Raw genomic sequence first — 22794 nt, 5'->3', positions numbered from 1 at the left:
ACAGTGTAGAAATACATAGAAACACGAAAAATAAATCGCTACACTGAAGGGTTTTTGACATGGGGTTTTTTGTTGCTTGTACATTATGCATTAGGCCCATTGACTGTTGAAATGTCGCATTACTTTGCGACCCAGATCATAGCCTCCACATATCTTCAGTGCACTTTGGCATTTTAATAGTCAGTTCATATTCTAAAAAGGAAATTGGGACCTGTGAGTATAGGGCACTCGTCCTCAGAGCCAGCATATTATCCTCTTTCACATATCAACTGGATTTTCAGTTTTTAGCTCTGATTAACCAGTTTGGGATTGGAAGCCTGTTTCTGTATCAATAATCACACGGTCTCTGTGTGAGTATTACCCCAATGCAGAGCAGACTCCATGTAAGCCTGATGGGAGTCATTTTTATATCAAAACAAAGTTTAACTCTTTAGCTCATTGCATGAAAGCTTGAAATTAAACTATTTTTTAAAAATAATGTAGTGGTTTCTGATTTGAGTAGTTTTTTAAAGAGTACTTGAAAAGGAGAAATCTGCAGAGCTGTGGGGAAAGAGTAGGGGAGTGGGACTACTTGGATAGCTCTTTCAAAGAGCCAGCACAAGCACGATGAGCTGAATGGTCTCCTTCTGTGCTGTATGATTCTGTGTTTAGCCTTGTACTGTAATCACTTCTCAACATCCTAAACTGGAGGGGTTTTGATTATCACTAGAGGCTTGACCCTAATTATACCACATGGAGTCTTTACTCTTATAAGCTCACAGCAAGCAATGTAAGAAAGCAGGCTGCTGAATTAAACTGCCCCCCCCGGTTAGCTTGTTGTTTATAGTGGCATTTAGATTTTTAGCTTTAGAGCATAATGTCTTCTTGCAATGCAGCCATATGTACTCTGCATTTATTACAACAGTAACATCCATTTAAACATGTAACCGTGGTGGAAAGCTGCCTTGCTAGACTGAAGAGACAATAAATGAGATTTTTCTTGGTCTGCACCCAGGCCAACTAGATCGGCTATCATAGTCAGGCAGATCGCAGTGCACGCCTGCAAAGGAACCTGCCCAAGCTGTGCAAACCCAGGACACACTCCCTAATATAACAACAACAACTTGCATTTATATAGCTCCTTTAACGTAGTAAAACATCCCAAGACGCTTCACAGGAACATTATCAAACAAAGTTTGACATCGAGCCACATAAGGAGACATTAGGGAAGGTGACCAAAAGCTTGGTCAAAAAGGTAGGTTTTAAGGAATGTCTTAAAGGAGGTGAAAGAGGTAGCACGTCGGAGAGGTTTATGGAGGGAATTCCAGAGCTTAGAGCGGGGATGCGCAAGAGGCCAGAATTGGAGGAGCACGGAGATATAAGGTTGTTGGGCTGGAAGAGGTTACAGAGTTAGGGATGTGCCAGGTCATGGAGGGATTTGAAAACAATGATAATTTTAAAATCGAGGCATTGCCTGACCAGGAGCTAATGTAGGTTAGCGAGCACAGGGGTGATAGGTGAACGGGACTTGGTGCGAGTTACGATACGTCAAAGTAAAGGTGCAGATCATTCTGTGACAAAATGTGCATCATCTCTTTGTATGTTTCAGTTCTTAGTGGTTCCTGCACAGCCATCTGCTTCTGGTAACAAGTAAGGTTCCCCCCAAAAAATGGTGGTCTTATACTTCTATCATTAATCCTTCAGCAGATTATAGGGATATGGCCACAGGAGCACTGAGCTATACTGATGAGATGTTCCCTGGTTCGATTTGTGCGCTGGGGATGGGGGAATCTGACTTCAGATCATTTGCTGGAGAATACATGTGAGGGGACATCAGGTAGGGACAGGATCCAGCTCAAGCTCGGCGGTGCTGCCTTCCGTTGCCCAAGGAAAGAAGAATGGCCACTGGGTGAGGTACTGGAGTTACCGACGGCGGCGCACCCCAGCAACAGACAATGCATTACGAGAGATGAGAAGAGAAAAATTTGTAAAAGGAACCTTGTGTTCTAGAGAGGGGTCCCTCTCAAAGCACTAATCTATCTTTCCTCGTTCAGAGGCTGTACTTGACCCTGCTACATATTCCCAGCATTTTCTACTTTTTATTTGGTAATGTGCAGCTTTTCTTTCTAATAATATTGATCCAAATCCTTTATCTTATTAAACAAAGCAGTGCTTTGCCCTTAAGGACTTTGCATCTGAGGGTAGTAACATATGGAAGAGAACAGAACTTAGCAAATGCTAATAATAAAAGTGAGCTCTAATAGGCAGAAGGAAACACACAAGTATGACGGATCTTAAAAGTTGTAAATAGGAGGAATCTCCTGGTCTAACGTACCTTGGAAATAAACTCCGGACTGGATCTCCAGAATTCTGGGAAGAGTGGAAAGATCCAATGCACAAGTGTAGTCTTGTAAGGAGGTGATTTCAGAATCTGAATGGTAAAAGTTTGCCATTGTACCCACCCTAGTCGCTTGAACTACTCGTTCCCCGCAAACATAACCATGTATCTCAGGCCTCCGTGAGACAATGTACTAGGAACTCAGTTGCTGCAACTATAGTTTCAGAGAGAGAAAAAAAAGCACTTCTGCTTGAATTCTGGTCATCATAAACCACTGAAATTACAACGAATCTGGCAAGCTGCCAATAACCAAAAAAGAAACCACTCAAAAGAGAATTAACGCCAGGCTGGTTTCAACTTACTAAAATGACTGGCAAAATTCGAGCACAGGGAGCTTTGTAAGTATTATAATTGGAGATGAGCGGTCCCCTCTCCCCAAGTATTTTTCCTTTCCTCTTTTGAAGGCTGGGGTAGAGAAGCACAGATGTAGATGTCCCCAAGACGCCCCCACCCCACCCCAGTAACTCGCCTAAGTGGTTCTTCTACATGTGTGACCCTACATAGTGTCAGCTCACTATGGTGATGGGGAATCCCATTGAAGCCCAATCCTACCCTCCCCCAACTATCACAAATGAAGGCAAAATACTGCAGATGGTGGAAATCTGAAATATAAACAGAAAATGCACCCCTGTTATCTCCCTGATCTTGGGGCACTGATGCCAACTGCAGCACCCTCCTTGTCAGCCTAGCTGCGACCAGCAAACGTGGCTTAGAACAAGGACTGTCTGTGATCTGTTTGTGCAATGGAACAGCAAGTGGTGCCTTTACTCTCGGAGCTATCGGCAGAGCCCCAGGAAGTGTCTTAGACGCTGTATCAAATTATTTGGTGTGGGGGGTGGGAGTTGATTGATTGACTTTCATTTATGAAGATAGACTTTCCTATCCTGGTGTTAAGGCAGTGACTCCACACAGCTATGAACATTTAGTATCCATAAAGTGGGAACAAGTGGTCCCGTTGGTTCCTCTGGTAGTTGGCTTTCTTCTGTTATTGAAAGCTTAGACCCTAGCCCGAATTGGATCTGAGGCTGGGAACTCGCCAAAGGTGGGGGTGAGAGAGGAAATGAGAATCCGGCATGTCATCAGACCCTTAAAGGGCTGCAGGTCAGACTTAAAGCTATATGGCCATTTCAAGGTAGGTGGTCACATCTGCAGGTTCACAAAATATAGAATTGCAGCCTTGGCAGAGACTTGAGCACATAATCCAAGCTGACACTCCCAGTGCCAGTACTGCGGGAGCGCTGCACTGTCGTATGTACCGTCCTTCAGATGAGATATTAAACTGAGGCTCCATCTGCCCTCTCAGGTGGACATAAAAGATCTTAGGCCATTATTTCGAAGAAGAGTAGGGGAGTTCTCCCCAGTGTCCTGACCAATATTGTTACATCAACAGACATCACTGGAAAAACAGATTTGGTCATGATCACATTGCTGTTTGTGGGACCTTGTGTGCAAATTGGCTGCCACATTTCCCACATTACAACAGTGACTATACTTCAAAAGTACGTCATTGGCTGTAAAGTGCTTTGGGATGTCCCGAGGTCCTGAAAACATAAATGTCAGGTTCCACCTGTATACTGATGACACCCAGCTCTACCTCACCACCACCTCTCTTGACCCCGCCACTTTCTCTAAATTACCAGACTGCTTGTCTGACATCCAGTACTGGATGAGCAGAAATTTCCTCCAATTAGATACTGGGAAGACTGAAGACAAAGGCTTCAGTCCCCACCACCAACTCCGTTCCCTGGCAATTATCTGAGGCTGAACCAGACCGCTCGCAAACTTATTGTCGTATTTAACCTCGAGATGAGCTTCCGACCACATATCCGTGCCATCCCCAAGACCGCCTACTTCCATCTCTGTAAGCGCCCGACTCCATCCCTGCTTCAGCTCATCTACTGAAACCATCATCCATGCCTTTGTTACCTCTGGACTTGACTATTCTAACACTCTTCTGGCCCTGCTCCTATCTTCCACCCTCCATAAATGTGAGTTCATCCAAAACTCTGCTGCCCGTATCCTAACTCACACCAAGTCCCGTTCACCAATCACCCCTGTGCTTGCTGACCTATATTGGCTCCCGGTTCGGCAACACCTCGTTTTTAAAATTCAACTTTTTTTCCAAATCCTTCCATGTCCTCGGTCCTCCCTCGCTCTGTAACCTCCTCCAGCCCTACAACTCTCCCAGGTCTTTTGCGCATCCCCGATTTTCATTGCTGCACCATTGGCGGCCGTGCCTTCAGCTGCCTAGGCCCTAAGCTCTAGAATTCCCTCCCTAAACTTCTCCACCTTTCTCTTCTCCTTTAAGCCACTCCTTAAAACCTACCTCTTTGACCAAGCTTTTATTTATCTGTCCTAATACCTCCTTATGTGGCACGGTGTCAAATTTTGTTTAATAACGTTCCTGTGAAGCGCATTGGGACATTTCACTACATTAAAGGCGCTATATAAATGCAAGTTGTTGTTGTTGAGGTCATGAAAGGCATTATATAAATGCAACTTCTTTCTTTTAAGATGGGAATTATAATATTTTTCTGTTTCCCATACCAGCCATGCTAACAGCTTGTCTGAGAAACAAATTTAGTACAAATTTGTACCAAGTTATGGGCAGATTTGTTCTGAGAGGCACCGGGCAATGGGTTGACCTTGCCCAAGGTGGTTTCATTGAGAACACTCATACAGTAAGAGGAGCTTTTCATCCCTTCCATTTGGGCTTCATTCAAACCTGATCCAAGAGATCCCAACTTACACACCACACCGCCCATTCCCCATAGCAGCTGCTTTCTCATTTGTTTTGTTTTCTTTTTCTTTCTGCTTCGTTGAGATTATTGAACCCTAACGCCGCTCCAAAAGGAAGTGCACAACGGTAAGAGTAAATCTCATTCTTATAAGTTGTTGGTGTGCTTCCAGGCTGGTTTCTGAGGTCATGCTCCACTGTTAAGTAAAGGATATGCAGCGCCAAGATGGCTCTCAGCTGAACCACAAGCCACATCTTGAGATCATGCACGATGTTTTCCTTGGGTGATGATAAAACTTCCCTAAATTTCTGAAAACTGCTGTTGAAGCAGTAAGCTTCTTCTTCTTTTACTCTGAACTTCTGCTTTTGAGGCAAGATGGTGGGGAAAATATTGCTGCGTGCTCAAGGCACTGCCATTCATTATTTGATCCCTCTTTCAGCAGCCCTCAGGTAGCTGCTAGGAAGTGGGGAGCGATTGAGAAGTGGGGGGCAAACGGAAGAGGGGGAAGTGATCGATAAAGGGGGAAAATGATGGGGAGGAAGTGAGAGGTGATCAGGAGGGGGGTGGGACGTGAGAGGCGATCAGGAGGGGGGTCGGAAATGATCAGAATAGAGGGGGGATGGGGTGAGAGACGAAGTGATTGGGAGGAGGAAAAGTGATCATGCGGGAGGGAGGGAGGCAATCGGGCGGGGGCCTAGCCAGGTCCGGCAACGATCTTTGGCACTGGTTAGGCCACATGTAGACAATGCAGCTCCAGCTACATTCAGGGCAGCCCAATTTTGTAAAGGGTCTAATGTCTGTTTCAGGCACAGGCCCTGGAGGCCTCTTTTTCTTCCTTTACTAATATGGTGTGTGCACTGCCCACCATATTGGACGCTTTGGTGCCCATTTTACGCTTGTAAAAAGAACACAGCATCAACTAATTTCCAGGCCTACGACTCCAAGCTAGTCTCTCTAGCATTTCAAACACTCCCAACCACTGGAATAGATGTGAAAATGGCCTGGAGTGGCACAACGTCCACATTTCACTCCCTCCTTCCAGAGAAGTGAATTTGGTCCCTTGCTCAGCATCATCTCCCTCTTGGCCTAGTTGAGATCAGGACCTTGGCATGTGAGAAACTGGGACACAAAGCATCGTCCTGCCATGCTGCCAGCCAATGAGTTAGAACCCCAACCCAGAGCGTGACAGCTGTCTCGAGAGGGTAGATTAATACTTCTGGAATTTAACTGTGAACAACAGAGACTGAGAATAAGTTTCGCCATAGTAATCCTTTGAACAGAGAAGATGTGACTCAACACTGATTATTTTTCATTTAGCAGAGGTGGAGGTCACAGGTTGATGAGCAGCCAGAGAACTACTGCACTGGTGAAAAATAGGAAGGAACTTTGGTTTGCCTTCATGTTTTTGCAAAATTGAAACCAAGCCAAAGTACTATGAAAGTGTTCTGAAGAGTGATATTGATTAATGACCTGATACCACTTTGCATTGTTATTCTGATGCTAAATTAATACAAGTTCTTTCATTCTTTACTCATGTCAGACACAAAGCTGCTGGGGATTCTTTGAAAAAAACTGTGAACACTTGCGTTTGGGCATCCTAAGGGCCCGATTTTCTGGATCGTGCGGGAAATTTTCGGGTTCCGACCCGAAACAAAATGAGTCAGCCAGCTGCACACAATTTTCCCTCAAGTGGCCAATTAAGTTCCAGTGTGTGGGCAGCCTTGCTAATTGTCCATTTCCAGTCAGAAAGCCCCACAGTATGATGTCATCATTCGTGGTGCTTTTAAAGTGTCCAGCAAGCTTCTCCACCTCTGCAGCCTTCTCAACCACTCTTGCAGAATGGCAGAGGAACCTGCACCAGCTGCTGCCAGCGGCAGAGGCCGAGCTGCCGCCAAATTCAACGAGACGTCACTGCAGACCTTGGTGGATGGGGTAAGGGCCCACAGGGAGGTCCTCTACCCTCGCTCAGGGAGTAAGAGGCCTCCCAAAGAGACCGGGGTTGCCTGGATGGAGGTGGCTGCAGAGGTCAACTCTCTGGGAGTCACCTGTCGCACCTGGATGCAGTGCAGGAAGCGCTTCCATGACCTTCACCACACAGGGAAAGTAAGTACGAAGTTTCCATCACCCTCAACCTGATCCCCATTGCCTTTCCCCAACAGCACTCAGCTTCAGCAATCTCTTCCTTCACATCCCACTTCACAGTCACATCCATGCACCCTTACCCATTCTGTATCTCTCTATGCTCACATTCACATAACTATTCCACCATCCAGCCCTCACACTGCCTCTCACTCTGATGCTTGGAACACAACTGACAACACACAGGGAGGGCCCTTGGTCTTGCAGCCTCACAACATCTTTGTCTCCTTCTAAGTATCTATGCGATGCAATCTCTACACTCACTCCTACACTCTCACTCAAACTCCACTTGTCTCTCTCATTGCAGGAAAAGAGAGCTCACAATAGACGAGAGCGTGCGAGGACTGGAGGAGGACCACCCTCAGTCGCCCACATGAGCCCCTGGGAGGAAGCTGCGATTGAGATTGCTGGGGCTGACGTGCCTGTGGATGCTGGGGCAGGAGAGACAGGAGCAAACCCGCAAGCTGGTGACAGAATAGTTCCCTATCTCTCTCATTGACATAGCATGAGTTGCTGATATGATTCTGAAGCCACATCAGTTGGACTTATGAGCATATGCCAAATCCAATGTGCAAGTAGCCTTGGCATCACATCTCTAACTCTTTCCTATACTCCCCCACAGGACCATCCGGTGCCCCCGTCGCCACTGCCGAGGAGGAAGTGGCTTTGCAGCCAGACTCCTCAGAGGAAGCTCCAGCCTCTGAGGGCGCAGCGTCAGCAGAAGTAAGCGCACCCAGCACCAGCGCAGACACTCACACCTCGGTGGGACCCTCGGGACATAGAGTAGTGTTGTCACCTGGTGTATCACTGCTCACAAGTGAGCATCAGCAGAGTGTGGAGACAGGGACAGCAGTGGAGAGTCCTCGTCGGAGGGCGCAGGCCTCTGCCAGCTCAGCTCAGCTGCATGTCGACTCTATGCCTCTGAGTCCATCCGCAAGAGAGGAGGTGATGGATCTCCATGCACAGATGCAGGAGTCTCTGGCAGGTTTTGTCTCCAGGGTCGCTGCGAGTGTGGAGCGAATGGAGGAGTCCATGGCGAGCATGACCAGAACCTCATTGGAGTCACTGGCGCATGAAAGCATCACCACGGAAAGGTTGGCAACCTCCGTGGTAAGGCTGGCTACAGCCGAGGGGAGGAGGGCTGCGGCCGAGGGGAGGAGGGCTGCGGCTATGGAGGAGCTTAGTCGCCAGGGTGTCGAAAACATGGTGAGTGCTCTGAATAGAATGTCATCTCTTGAGGAGCGATGGGCATCTATTGAGCACCGAAACCAGACCTTCATGGAAGTCCCTCTGAGCAGGACTTCCAGTGCTGAGACGGGTCCCCATGACCACCCTGATGTGCAGCAAGGTGCTCTCCGGCCGCTTGCAGGCGCTGAGGGGGAGCTGACCCATGAGAGGGAGGTTGTTGGCACACCTCAAGAAAGTGGGGGCTCCCCTCCACGCGCTCACACTTCCATGCCACTTCAGAGCCCTCGGTCAGAGACCCGCCGGAGTCCACACCCCAGTGAGATAGGAGTCTCGAGCCCTGCACAGCCGCAGGAGCAGCAGACTGCTGGCGGGCCCTCACAGGCTCGCCACCCCAGAGGACGCCCGCCAAAGGTGTCGAGACAGGCGCAGCAGGAAAGTGAGCAAGGGGCCTCCACATCTGCTGAAGCCACAGGGGTACCACTACGTAGGAGCACACGTAAGAGAAAAATAAAGCACCACTAATCACAAGGGTAGTCACTTGGGTGAAAAGTCTTGTAAATAGTTTTAATGCCATCATTTTCCTGTGCATAAAAAATCTGGTGGCAACTGCTGCAGTTATGGCGTCTGTCATTTGGCAAATGGGGATATCACATAGAGGCCTTAGGATAACTTGCAGATGTCAGCAAGCTGGTCAAATAGGTAGGAATGTGTAGGCATGGGCCACTGTCCGTGGTCAGTTAAGAAGCAGTGAGGCTGCAGTGTTTGATGTACCAGGCTACGCAAATCTGCCCAGGATGAGTGCGTTCCTTGCATTCTGCCCAGCAATGTTCTCGCGCACTGGTGCCGCTGGTTGGCGGGCCTCTGCAGGATGCTCGTTTCCGTCCTCCTCCTCAGCATTATCCTCAGCATCATCCTCATCCGATGCGGCTCTGTGAGGAGCCTCTTGGTCCTGCGGAATCGGCAAGCCATGACGCTGTGCCATGTTGTGAAGCACACAGCATACCACAACGATTTTGGAGACCCTGGCTGATGAGTACTGCAGGGCTCCACCTGATCTATCGAGGCATCTGAAGCGCCTCTTCAGCAATCCGATGGTTTGCTCGATAATGCATCTGTTGGTAATGTGGCTGGAGTTGTAGCGCTCCTCAGCTTCGCTGGCTGGTCTTCTCAACGGCGTCATTAGCCAAGAGCGCAGGGGATATCCCTTGTCTCCAAGTAGCCATCCTTGAAGTTTGCTTGGCGGACTGAATAGCGGAGGCACAGTAGACTGGCGCAGTATGAAGGAGTCATGGCAGCTGCCAGGGTACCTGGCACAAACATGCAAAATCACCTTCTTGTGGTCACACATCAGCTGAACATTAAGGGAGTGGAAGCCCTTGCGGTTGACAAAAACCCCTGGATTGCAGTGGGGTGCCCTAAGGGCCACGTGTGCAGTCAATGATGCCCTGCTCCCTTGGAAATTCTGCCAGCTGAGCTAATCCAAGCGCTCGCGCCCTCACACTTGCGCGATCCCTGGTGAAATGGATGTGATTGTGCGCGAGGGCAAAGGGCATCGGTTACCTGCGTGATGCAAGTGTGTGCGGCTGCCTGGGAGATGCTGCTGATGTCTGCTGCTGATCCCTGGAAGGAGCCTGAGGCATAAAAGTTGAGTGCGGTGGTGACTTTGATGGCCACTGGTAAGCAGTGTGGACCTGGTGCTCTGGGCTCCAGGTCTTGCTGCAGCATTGCGCAGATGTCAGTCACAACCTCTCGTGAAAGTCGGAGCCGCCTCTGGCACTGCTGCTCAGTCATGTTGAGGTAGCTGACCCTGTGCCTGTAGACCCTGTTTGGGGGGTATCTCCTGCGCCGACGGCCTTCCATGCGCTGGCCCCTTCTGGCCTGTGCTGCCTCAGGTGGCTGAGCCGCAGCCTGCTGCTCCTGCTGGTGCTGCTGTTGTTGCTGGTGATGCTGTTGCTGGAGTTGCTCCAGCCTCCTCTGCTGTTGGAGATCCTCTAATGCCAGGAAGGGAAGGAACAAAAGGCCTCCCATGCTTCTGGCAGATGCCTCCGTTGTGGAGGCGCTGAGTTAGGGTGGTGAGAGGGGCTTCCCAGGAGCTCACACTGGAGAAGTGTGTGAGGCTCCAACCTTCCACAGCTGTGCCTAAGCCTTCAACAAGTTGCCCCAAGCCTTCAGCAACAAGGTCCTGCTGCCTGCAAATGCTGTCTGATTAAATCTTTTCAGTCCTGATTGACCTGCAGCTGAAAGCAAGCAAGCCAACTCTGTTCACGCCAGGTTTCATCAGCGGTGTTCCCACCAGGCATGTTTTACGTGCGGAACGGCTGAAAATTGCAAGGGCCCTTGCAAATAGGATTAAACATGCCAATAATTGATCATTAGGCTCCTGCCGACCATTCCCGCCTGTGGCGGGTGGGACTGATTTGGGTCGCGCTGAAACATGGGGACGAAAGTCGAGCGGGGCAGGGAATTGGGCGGCGGGGGTCGCGATCCCCTATTTCTGCGTTTTTTTTTCAGCCCCTGCCTGCCTGAAAACCCACCCGACGGCTGGGAGAAAATCGGGGCCTAAGTGTTTGTTCCCACAGACTGAAGTTTCTGCAGCTTAACCCTGCACACTGTGCATGGAGATCTACCACCTCCTCTCTTGCGGATGGACCCAGAGGCATAGGGTTGACATGCAGCTGAGCTGAGCTGGCAGAGGCCTGCGCCCTCCGACGAGGACTCTCCACTGCTGTCCCTGTCTCCACACTCTGCTGATGCTCACTTGTGAGCAGTGATACACCAGGTGACAACACTACTCTATGTCCTGAGGGTCCCACCGAGGTGTGAGTGTCTGCGCTGGTGCTGGGTGCGCTTACTTCTGCTGACGCTGCGCCCTCAGAGGCTGGAGCTTCCTCTGAGGAGTCTGGCTGCAAAGCCTCTTCCTCCTCGGCAGTGGCGACGGGGGCACCGGATGGTCCTGTGGGGGAGTAAAGGAAAGAGTTAGAGATGTGATGCCAAGGCTACTTGCACATTGGATTTGGCATATGCTCATAAGTCCAACTGATGTGGCTTCAGAATCATATCAGCAACTCATGCTATGTCAATGAGAGAGATAGGGAACTATTCTGTCACCAGCTTGCGGGCTTGCTCCTGTCTCTCCTGCCCCAGCATCCACAGGCACGTCAGCCCCAGCAATCTCGATCGCAGCTTCCTCCCAGGGGCTCATGTGGGCGACTGAGGGTGGTCCTCCTCCAGTCCTCACACGCTCTCGTCTATTGTGAGCTCTCTTTTCCTGCAATGAGAGAGACAAGTGGAGTTTGAGTGAGGGTGCAGGAGTTAGTGTAGAGATTGCATAGCATAGATACTGAGAAGGAGACAAAGATGTTGTGAGGCTGCAAGACCAAGGGCCCTCCCTGTGTGTTGTCAGTTGTGTTCCAAGCACCAGAGTGAGAGGCAGTGTGAGGGCTGCATGGTGGAGTAGTTATGTGAATGTGAGCATAGAGAGATACGGAATGGGTAAGGGTGCATGGATGTGACTGAAGTGGGATGTGGAGGAAGAGATTGCTGAAGCTGAGTGCTGTTGGGGAAAGGCAATGGGGATCAGGTTGAGGGTGATGGAAACTTCGTACTTACTTTTCCTGTGCGGTGAAGGTCATGGAAGCGCTTCCTGCACTGCATCCAGGTGCGACGGGTGACTCCCAGAGAGTTGACCTCTGCAGCCACCTCCATCCAGGCAGCCCTGGTCTCTTTGGGAGGCCTCTTCCTCCCTGAGCGAGGGTGGAGGACCTCCCTGTGGGCCCTTAACCCATCCACCAAGGTCTGCAGTGACGTCTCGTTGAATTTGGCGGCAGCTCGGCCTCTGCCGCTGGCAGCAGCTGGTGCAGGCTCCTCTGCCATTCTGCAAGAGTGGTTGAGAAGGCTGCAGAGGTGGAGAAGCTTGCTGGACACTTTAAACGCACTACGAATGATGACATCATACTGTGGGGCTTTCTGACTGGAAATGGACAATTAGCAAGGCTGCCCACACGCTGGAACTTAATTGGCCACTTGAGGGAAAATTGCGTGCAGCTGGCTGACTCATTTTTTTTCGGGTCGGAACCCGACATTCGGGGAACCCGAAAAATTCCCGCACGATCCAGAAAATTGGGCCTTGTGTCTCTGAATCTTTTACCATATGTAAATTCGCCTGCTTTGCAAAACTTATGCAAAAATGGAATTGATGTAACACAAAGTATCATCAGATAATTCAGTAAAGATGTTATTCTGTTAACCAATTATGCAGAAATGTGACTGCAGTTCTCAAAGGTTTGAAATCAGCTGCAGCAGGCTTCAGTGGGAAGCCTGGAAGCTGTCAATTTGTGATTCGTGTCCTTACTGATGCTACCTGAAGCAATTGATACGAGCTGAAGCTAGTCAGCATGTCACACGTTCAGAGAACTCTATTAACTGGAACTGGCATTTTCCCCTCCTTTCCAATTTATCTTCCTCTGCCTTCCTTTCTCGATGATCCTTCTGTAGGTCACCCAAATATCCATTCTCCATATCTGAGTCGAGATGGTGATCATCACTGAGCTAATTTCACTGTGGAAGCCATTACATCTTGCCTTTACCTGACGTGCACATATCTGTACATTTCTGTACAACACTTTTCATTTATATATTGCCTTTAATGTAGAAAAGCATCCCAAAGTGCTTCACAGAGGCGTATCAAAAACTCCTGGTCAATTTTCTCCTGTGACTTATGAGTGTTGTGAGTGGAATAGCATGCCTTGGGATTACTAATTATCCTTTACTGTGCATTGTAGTAGAGATCACTGGGATGCCCACTGCCCTCTCCTGCCTACTCTGAAAGGTAGTAAGTAGCACACTGTCAAACTGTTACATTCAGGCTAAAATTAATAGTCAAATTTACTTAAAAGCAAGGTAACGCACAGAAGAAGAATGACACAGCAAGATATTAAAAGTACAATATTAGACATGCAACATATGAACTGTTTCAAAATGTGGAAAGAGGTAGTCTGAAACTCTTGTAGTTCTTTTTAGTAGCTTCTAACAGGTCCTACTAAAAATTGTGTGTGAAATGACCTTGCACAAAATCCATGTTAACCCCCATCAAATGGTTGAACGTGGTACAAAGCAGGGAACTGGGGACCACAAGGTTCAGTTATATGGCTATCAACACTTTGATGTAAATTAGGCTCATTTGCTGCTCAAACAATTTTTTTGCAATTGCCATTATCGTTCAAAGGATCAATAATTTGATTAGCTCTGGGTCTGCGCCCAGGCCAACTGGATTGGCTGCACGTGACGAATGTTGTAAAGTCAGGTGGGTCGCAGTGCATGCCTGCAAAAGGAATCTGCCCAAGCTGTGCAGGCCCAGGAAACTCTCCAATACAGCAACGTGCATTTATATAGTGACTTTAACGTAGTAAAACATCCCAAGGCTCCTCACAGGAGCGTAATCAAGCAAATTTTGACACCGAGCCACATAAGGAGACATTAGGAGAGGTGAAAGGTAGGTTTTAAGGAGCATCTTAAAGGAGGAGAGAGAGGCAAAGAGGTTTAAGGAGGGAATTTCAGAGCTTAGGGCCCAGGCAGCTGAAGGCACGGCCGCCAAAGGTGGAGCAATGACAATTGGAGATGCGCAAGAGGCCAGAATTGGAGGAGTGCAGAGATCTCGGTGGGTTGTAGGGCTGGAGGAGGTTACAGGGATAGGGAGGGGCGAGGCCATGGAAGGATTTAAAAACGAGGATGAGAATTTTAAAATTGAGGCGTTCCCAGACCAGGAGCCAATGTAGGTCAGCGAGCCCAGGGGTGATGGGTGAACGAGAGATGGTACGAGTTAGGAAACAGGCAGCAGAGTTTTGGATGAGCTCAAGTCATATAAAACTATAATACAGAAATTTCCCAAATCAAATGTACTGCTGTTGAGGGACCCTAGAGCTGGCATTCTTATCTTACCTAGAGCCGTCTTTTGTCTCCACTAGCCCTATCACCATCTCGTCTCGTTTTGAATACCTCTTAATATCTCTTCTCGTTTGTTCTCTCCCAGCCTGGCCTCTTAATCTATTTCATTTCCTGTGCTTCTTTAGTCTTGACAAAGGGTTTTCACCCGAAACGTTGACTCTATTTTCTCTCCACGGATGTTGCCTGGCCTGCTGAGTTTTTCCAGCATTTTCTGTTGTTATTTCTTATCTTACCATTCTGGTGAAGAGTTCCCCCTGAAACACCAACCCAGCTTTCTCCTTCAGATGCTGCCCAATGATTTGTGTATGTTAAGCACTTCCTTTTATTTCAGAATTATAACACTCACAGCGTTTCTATTCATTTTATTATGGTACAACTTTCAGCATTCTGCCATGTGCAAAAATGAAGCCCTGGTCCTGGGAGATATTTGTAAACAGGAAAATACAAAATAAAGAGCAAAGTCATTACTTAGACTGCCACTTTTTATATCAATGTGAAAGTGATGGTATAAGTTGGGTGTCAGATGTGAGCACAGTAAAGCCACGCAGTGCTAGACTTCCTGCCAGGAGGCCATCTCGTAGTGTGTTGAGTTTGGATCGGTTGCAATGCGCTTGCAGCCCAGTCTGAAACCGTACTTTTATGGGAGTTCTTTATATCTCTCCGGAAACATTCAAAACTTAAATTTTATGCAAGTTTTGATGCTTTCCCCTGACATTAAAAACGAACCACCCCAGGAGTGAAGCTGCGTGTGTGGGTCCAAGCACGCAAGGGCAGAGCTTCTTGTGGCATTGCTTTTTGTCCTGTTTTACTTGCTGTTATCTATCCCCAGTTGGGGTTCAAAGCATATGTCAGATTCTTTAAAGGGGGTGTATCTAGTTTGCTCTTATGAAAGAGCAGTCGTGCTTAGGATAAGGATCATGGTGGAAGGTATTTTAGGATAATCAGCATTAGAATGCTGAGTTAGGTTTAGGGTTTAGGACTGGGATCTGTGGTAGTTGAATTAGGGTAGGGGCCAGAGATAAGGATCATGGTTGAAGGTATTTTAGGGTGATCAGCGTTATTGCAACCAGGGGAGGTGCGCAGCTAGCAGCATAACTCTGATTTGCCGGCTGCGCATTTGATGCTGGTCTGAGACTGGCAGCTGCAAAGTAATTGCAGCTTTAGAAAGATGCATACTTGCATGTGTAATTATGGATAACTTTGAGTATGAGAATTTTGGGGGGCTCTCTTGACATCAGTGAGTATCAACGTTTCAATGAAGTATGACCATTTGGAGGCCGAATGCTGCAATAAATTTGGGAAGAAGTTAATTATAACATGCAGCTGCAGAATGTTGCTTGAATATAAAATTCTTTCCAAGTACAATTAATCTGGTTCTTACTCATTTATCATTTGAAGTTGGACTATTAAGAACCCTAAAAATATGAAGATAAGAGGACTCTGAGGTTCAAATTCCTCTGGCAGTGTACTGGTTAATTCATTTGCATAAAATCTGTCGTGAGCTATTTTAACGCAGTCATTTACCTATTTATTTTTCATTTACGCAACTATGTTTAGCAGTGCATTACCAGAGAAAATGAACCCTCCGCCGATATAAAAGCAGATTATACCATTCAGGAATCGGCTATTCATCACATAAATCAATGTAATATTTTTTAAGCTTTTGGTCATTTGTCCAATAACTCCTTATGTGGCTCGGTATAAAGCAATGATACGGAGGAGAATTATAATATGATTTTGTAAAAGTAAAATATTATTTAAAGGGGAAGGAAAGGATTGAGGATTATTTGCTCTAGAAACTTTGCCCTATCTACTCTATTTGAAAAAGAGAATGGAACAAGTTATCTCCTAACTGTTCTATGTATTGGTTTAATTGTGTATTTTGTACCCAGCTTGCATCCTGAACCACTCCAGAGATCTATATTACAGAGTGGTCTATACACATTCCAAAAGGGCTCTCAACATTTCAACGGGAGCTGTTCCTTCAAATGGCCTGGAAGCTTAACTGGAAGAAGTAATGTTGGGAAATTCCAGTACAAGCAGTCACTGCTTTATATTCAGGCGATTCTATTGTCTTCTACACACTTGAAGGTACATCAGTTTAATATTGGACTACAGACCTACAGCCTGCTACTCTCCACAAACTTCCCAGCACAATTACCATTCTGTCCTGTAATGTGTCTATCTTCATAATTTAAGATTGTCTTTACCAAAAAAAAACTTAGCTTAAAAATGGATACTGATCTGATCAAGCTAGTGCCAGCTGCGTCTTTGGAAGGTTTTTAAGTAGTTCCTTTTAGTGTGTGGTTAAGTTAGTTTGTCGATTGCTAATCAACATTGCTGGCAGCAATGCAGATACCTCTACTCCCTGTTAGAGAAGGTTAAGGGGAGATTTAATAGAGGTGTTCAAAATCATGAAGGGTTTTGATAGAGTAAATAAGGATAAACTGTTTCCAGTGCAACGCCGACTTAATGTCACAAACGTGAACTTCGGTCCTAGCGCTGAATTCACTGCTGGGTCCTAAGTGGCGATGTCAGCGCCTCTTAAAGGGACACACACATCTTTCAGGTAAGTTTGAATTTAAGCTTTTGGACTTTTTATTGAAGTAGTGGCTTGCTGCATCAGATGTGAATTTTTTTTAAAGTGTGTACGGAGTGCTGCTGGATGCTTGCAAGGGCTTGGATGGTAAATGAAGGCCTTTGAGAGGACAGAAAATGCTGCAAATACTCAGCAGGTCAGGCAACATCAGTGGAGAGAAAAACAGAGTTTACGGCCACAAATTTAATTATGGGGGCGGGACAGCTGGTTTCCGGGTTCCGGTTCCTTTCTGCTGCCTCTGCTCTTCAGACATGATTTTCCCTTGAATGGCCTTGTTAAGCCCGCCCTGCGGGCTTCCCGGCCAATTAACAGGAAGCAGGTCTGATGACATCATTTGATGACGCGTCATCAGCTGGTTTCCTTAATGGGACCACGTCCACATGGATTTTGACAGTTCTGTCAGTGTTTGACAGCATTGAGGGGCTGCAAGCACTGACAAGCACTGCACAAAGGTGAACGCTTGAACCCAGGCTCTCCAATAACTTATGGAGGGAGTCACAGCACACAGGGAGGTTCTCTTCCCTTCCAAGGGTGGAAGAGACCTCCCCAGGACACCAACTTATCTTGCACCTCCACCCAACCCTCTCTATCTACTTTATTCCTTCCCCATCTCACTAGCCACCCCTCACACTAACTCGCATCCTACTGCAAGCATACCAACTAACAACACACAAGGGTAGGCACTTGAGAGGTTTAGTCAATGTCCATGTTAAGTTTCTGGTAATGTGTTGGCATACAGTGAAATCTCTTTTTCAAAAAGTGCTCCTTGTTGGACAGATTTGTGCGCACCTTGAGAAGTGTCTTACTGAGTTCCAGTGATTGTTCAGTCATAACTCCACCCCCCCCCCCGACCCCCATAGTGATGAGTGTGCATGCAATGGCTTGGACATTAAAGGGATGCTTCATGGTGCTGGTGTGGGATGGTGTCAACCTGGTGCATCATGTGGCAGTCAGGGTTTACAGCATCAAGTGAAGAAAATCTAGCCATGGTGATGCCCTTCGCTGGGCTCCCGGCCAGCAATTTTGTCAGGGACTGATGCCCTGTATCCAGTGCAGCATCAGGTGATGGTGGAGAAGGTTGATTTTGGTGTTGGGGCTGATCGTGGTAGGATTCGAAGGACCACGGTCTGATTGTTTCATTGGCTCCGATGTTGCTGGAATAGATGGCAGCTGCAGGTGAGATGACAGAAGCGATCTGTCACTGATGAGAGAGGTTCTCCCAATGAGGTGGCACTGGACATACAGTTGGATCTAAAAAGTTGTAAGCTAAAGAAATCTCTATGTATTAAAAATGCAGTAACCAACATTTTCGGTGCTCTGAAACTCACCATCTGCAACATGGCATCCTTGACACCACTTCTGCAGCTGTCATATTTTCACAAACATCAGAGTAGACTCACAACACGCCAGGTTGAGCTGGCCTGTTCCCCGAACAGCGGGTAACCAGTGGGGGAGAGGGTAAAATTAGAAGTAATCCTCAAAATACTCTTAAATTGGCTCTTAACAAGCCATTTAAGTACCAGAATTGTCTCCCCCGCCGCTTGGTGTCAGGTCAGTTCTGCGCTGACAGACCCGACACCTGGGAGACTCACGTGGAGGCGGGCTGACGGCGGGCTTTCTACCCGCTGTCAATCTTTGCGATTAAATTCACGGCCTACGTCTCGGGTCGCGATGCTGCCTGACCAGCTGTGTATTTCCAGCATTTTATGCTGTAATTTCACATTTACAACATCTGCTCGCAGAGAGAAGAGGAAGCCAAAGAGGAGGAAATAGATGGAAGGCTACATCCTATGCAGCCCCTTTGTAGCTGGGATATCTGGGATAGAGTAATCCACCTGAGGTCCCAGTGACCACAACCCCAATTCCTCTTTCAACATTAGTCCCACACCTTACCTTCCATCTGTTACTGACCATCACAACGTCCTCTTGGCCACGATGCTGAAATAAAAGCCACCACAAAGCAAACTTTCTAATCCAACTATATACATCTGTCTATCCAATTTGGCATCAAGAAATCAACTCATCACCCTTATGCATTCGCTTAGTGACTGTCTTGTATGTGCATTTGCCTATCCTACTGATGCCACGCAGTGCTACCCCAGTGGCTGCAGCATGGCTGGTGGAAGGCTGCTGACTTTCAGTGGGAGTCACTGCAAATGGCCTTGCTGGTTGACCTTGAGGATCTTGTGGCTGGGAGTGTCAAATCGATGATCTTCTTCACTCTCCTCTCCCTCTTCTTGGTCACCTACTGGCTGGGCAGGCTGCATTTCTTGGGTGCGTGAAATGAGGAAGGCACAAGGGTAGAGTTGTGGTGAGGGGAGGGCAGGAAAGCATAAAGTGCATGCCAGGATAATCTATGAGGATACCAGCACCTTGTATTCTTTCAGCTCCGCCACTGACCAAGGGCTCAGTCATGCCTCTGCCAAGAATGGCCTGCACCGTCTCCTCCAAGGAGGTGAAGTGAGGCTAGGAATGGGAGATGTGTCTCGTGATTGGTGCAGATTGTTGGGAGTTGTGCATTGGGCAATGTGTGAGGCTATTGGTGCAGTTGGTAGGAGACGGCTTTTGAAGATGCATTCACTAACCTTGACCAGTAGTCTGATGTTATGAAGTTTCTTTGGGCAGTGGAGCCAGGTGGTGGGGGCGACACTGCTGGCAATGATGGCCTCGGTGATGTACTCCCACATCATTCTTTCTGGAGGGCCTCCTAGCCCCTGTTGGTAGAGGGCCTGTCTTACCGTGTTGACCCCCTGCAGAAAGCTGGAGAGCTGCGTGCTAGACCCTGGGTGCCCCTTCCCTGGCTTGCTGAGACATTTGTGTTAGTGCTGAAGCAGTTTTCCCATTTTTTGAGGTTAGGAAGGGAATTCAGCTTCAGGGACCTTTAATGTTAAATATTTTTGAAAAGGCTGAAAGGGCTTAAAACTGCATTGTTTCACCTGATTTTAATTTGTATTACTTCAGAGTGCATGGCCCCTTTAATTCACAGGCCTTTTCATTGCCCACAGTTCCTTGCGAGCTCCACAGCCTCGCTTCCAGAGGCGCTGCGAAGCTTGAATGCCGCACCTGGACAGGAACTTCGGGTCGGATGCCTCCACCAACGCCACCAGGACAGCGTTGCACTGAAGGTAAGCACTGCGCCACCAATCTCCAGCCCCCCAGACGAATTTTGCCCCGTTAGCGTTGCAGCCATTTTCAGCAGTCGTTAACTGCATTTGCTGGTGACACTGGCAACTTTACTGGCGAACACAAATTTTCCCCTAAAGAGCCTGCAATGGGACATAGAAAGGTTAAGTGAGTAGGTGGCAGATGGAGTATAATGTGGGGAAATGTGAGGTTATTCACTTTGGTAGGAAGAATAGAAAAACAGAATATTTTTTAAATGGTGAGATAGTATTAAATGTTGATGTTCAGAGCGGTTTAGGTGTCCTCGTATAGAAAACACAGAGTTAGCATGCAGGTGCAGCAAGCAATTAGGAAGGCAAATGTTGGTCTTTATTGCAAGGGGGTTGGAGTACAAGAGTGAAGAAGTCTTGCTACAATTGTACAGGGCTTTGGTGAGACCACACCTGGAGTACTGTGCACAGTTTCGGTACCCTTATCTGAGGAAGGATATACTTGCCTTAGAGGCGGTGCAACGAAGGTTCACTAGATTGATTCCTGGGATGAGAGGGATGTCCTATGAGGAGAGATTGAGTATTATGGGCCTATTCTCGCTGGAGTTTATAAGAATGAGAGGTGGTCTCATTGAAACATACAAGATTCTGAGGGGGATTGACAGGGTAGATGCTGAGAGGTTGTTTCCCCTGGCTGGAGAGTCTAGAACTAGGGCGCATAGTCTCAGGATAAGGGGTCGGCCATTTAAGACTGAGGTGAGGAGAGATTTCTTCACTCAGAGGATTGTGAATCTTTGGAATTCTCTACCCCAAAGGGCTGTGGATGCTGAATCGTTGAATATATTCAAGGCTAAGATAGATAGATTTTTGGAATCAAGGGGTATGGGGATCAGGAGGGAAAGTGGAGTTGAAGTCGAAGATCAGCCGTGATCTTATTGAATGGCGGAGCAGGCTCAAGGGGCAGTATGGCCTACTCCTAATTCTTATGCTTATGTTCTTATAACGGCTGCTGTAGTATTACTGTAATTAGGGTAATGATTAGATATTACAAATTTGGGTCTGCTTTACATGCTTTCATTGGTTCAGTAACATCAGTAATTCTTATAAGTAATCTGAGTATATCACTTTTAATGGGAGTTGACTCACATTGCCCTATCTCTACTTGTAAAATAGCACAACTTGTCCTGTAACAGTAATACCCATGTGATCTGAACCAGATATTTGTGTCATTTGCACGTGTACTTCTTCAGTGGTGAAGGCAGACTGAGCGAACACTTGGTGAAGCAAAGCTTGATACATTATTAAGCTGTTTCATTTCAGTGTGTGAACATACAGAGCAACAGTTACAATCGGATTCACTTAGTTGAATCAGTACAATTTACCTTCACATAATGATATAAAAATAAAGAACACGCCGTTTATCCCCACATCAGTGACTGAAACAAAATGTCTTCTAACTATCCTTCAGCATTTCTAACTTGTCTGCCTCAACAGAAGCCTCACAACTTTCCCTTTATCCAAACCTGACTACCTTCTCAACCTTCCTGTTTCAAAAAGCCACTCTGTCTGTTTCTCTCTTCACAGACAGCAAGGGTTTTCTAACACAATGGCTGTGAGTTGTTCTTTGACAAGCTAATTTATTGCTTAGTCTCTAGGGCAGAGGTTGCCAAACTTTACTTATTGCCTACCCCCTTCCAGATCTACCAGCTGCCCACATACCCCTACCAGCATATAGGTTTAATATTTTAACCCTTTTAATGCACTAGCATTGTATGAAATGTACAAATGATGTACAAAAGCAAGCTGTTCCAGTACAGCTACAACACTGGCATCTACCCGCAAAGTGGAAAATTGCCCAGGTATGTCCTGTCCATAAAAAGCAGAACAAATCCAATCTGGCCAATTACCACCCCATCAGTCTATTCTCAATTATTAACAAAGTGATGGAATATGTCATCGAGAGTGCTATCAAGCAGCACTTATTTGCCAATAACCTACTCACTGATGCTGAGTTTGGGTTCTGCCAGGACCACTCGGCTCTAGACCTCATTGAAGCCTTGATTCAAACGTAGACAAAAGAGATGAATTCCAGGTGTGAGGTGAGAGTGACTGCCCTTGGCATCAAGGTAGCATTTGACCGAGTGTGGCATCAAGGAGCCCTAATACAGTGGGAATTGGGGTAAGCTCTCCACTGGCTAGAATCATACCTAGCACAAAGGAAGATGTGTGTGGTTGTTGGAGGTCAATCATCTCATCCCCAGGACATCGCTGCAGGAGTTCCTCAGGGCGGTGTCCTAGGCCCAACCATCTTCAGCTGCTTCATCAATGACCTCCCCTCCATCATAGGGTCAGAAGTGGGGATGTTCGCTGATGATTGTACAGTGTTCAGTTCCATTCACAACTCCTCAGATAATGAAACAGACCATGCCCGCATGCAACAAGACCTGGACAACATTCAGGCTTGGGCTGATAAATGGTAAGTAACATTTGCTCCACACAAGTGCCAGGCAATGACCATCGCCAACAAGAGCAAGTCTAACCACCTTCCCTTGACAGTCAATGGCATTACCATTGCCAAATTCCCCCACCATTAACATCCTGGGGGGTCAGCATTGACCAGAAACTTAACTGGACCAGCCACATAAATACTGTAGCTACAAGAGCAGGTCAGAAGCTATGTATTCTGCGGCAAGTTAC

At 47.3% G+C, this 22794-nt stretch overlaps 1 protein-coding gene across 1 annotated transcript in view; it reads right to left on the bottom strand.

Moving 5' to 3' along the window:
- Nucleotides 1-2487, bottom strand: part of themis2 (thymocyte selection associated family member 2) — a 99683-nt gene extending 97196 nt beyond the window's left edge. Inside the window, exon 1 of the mRNA XM_085962913.1 lies at nt 2315-2487. Coding sequence (XP_085819039.1) covers nt 2315-2432 — 118 coding nt within the window. The 5' untranslated portion in view covers nt 2433-2487. The remainder of the gene's footprint in view (nt 1-2314) is intronic.
- Nucleotides 2488-22794: the final 20307 nt, after the last annotated feature.

Source organism: Somniosus microcephalus, chromosome 20, assembly GCF_052327205.1.
Source record: "Somniosus microcephalus isolate GS21.2 chromosome 20, FLI_Smic_1.0, whole genome shotgun sequence".
Lineage (NCBI taxonomy): Eukaryota > Metazoa > Chordata > Chondrichthyes > Squaliformes > Somniosidae > Somniosus > Somniosus microcephalus.
Note: the sequence above shows the minus strand (reverse complement) of the source record. Positions and strands in the feature narration are given on the sequence as shown.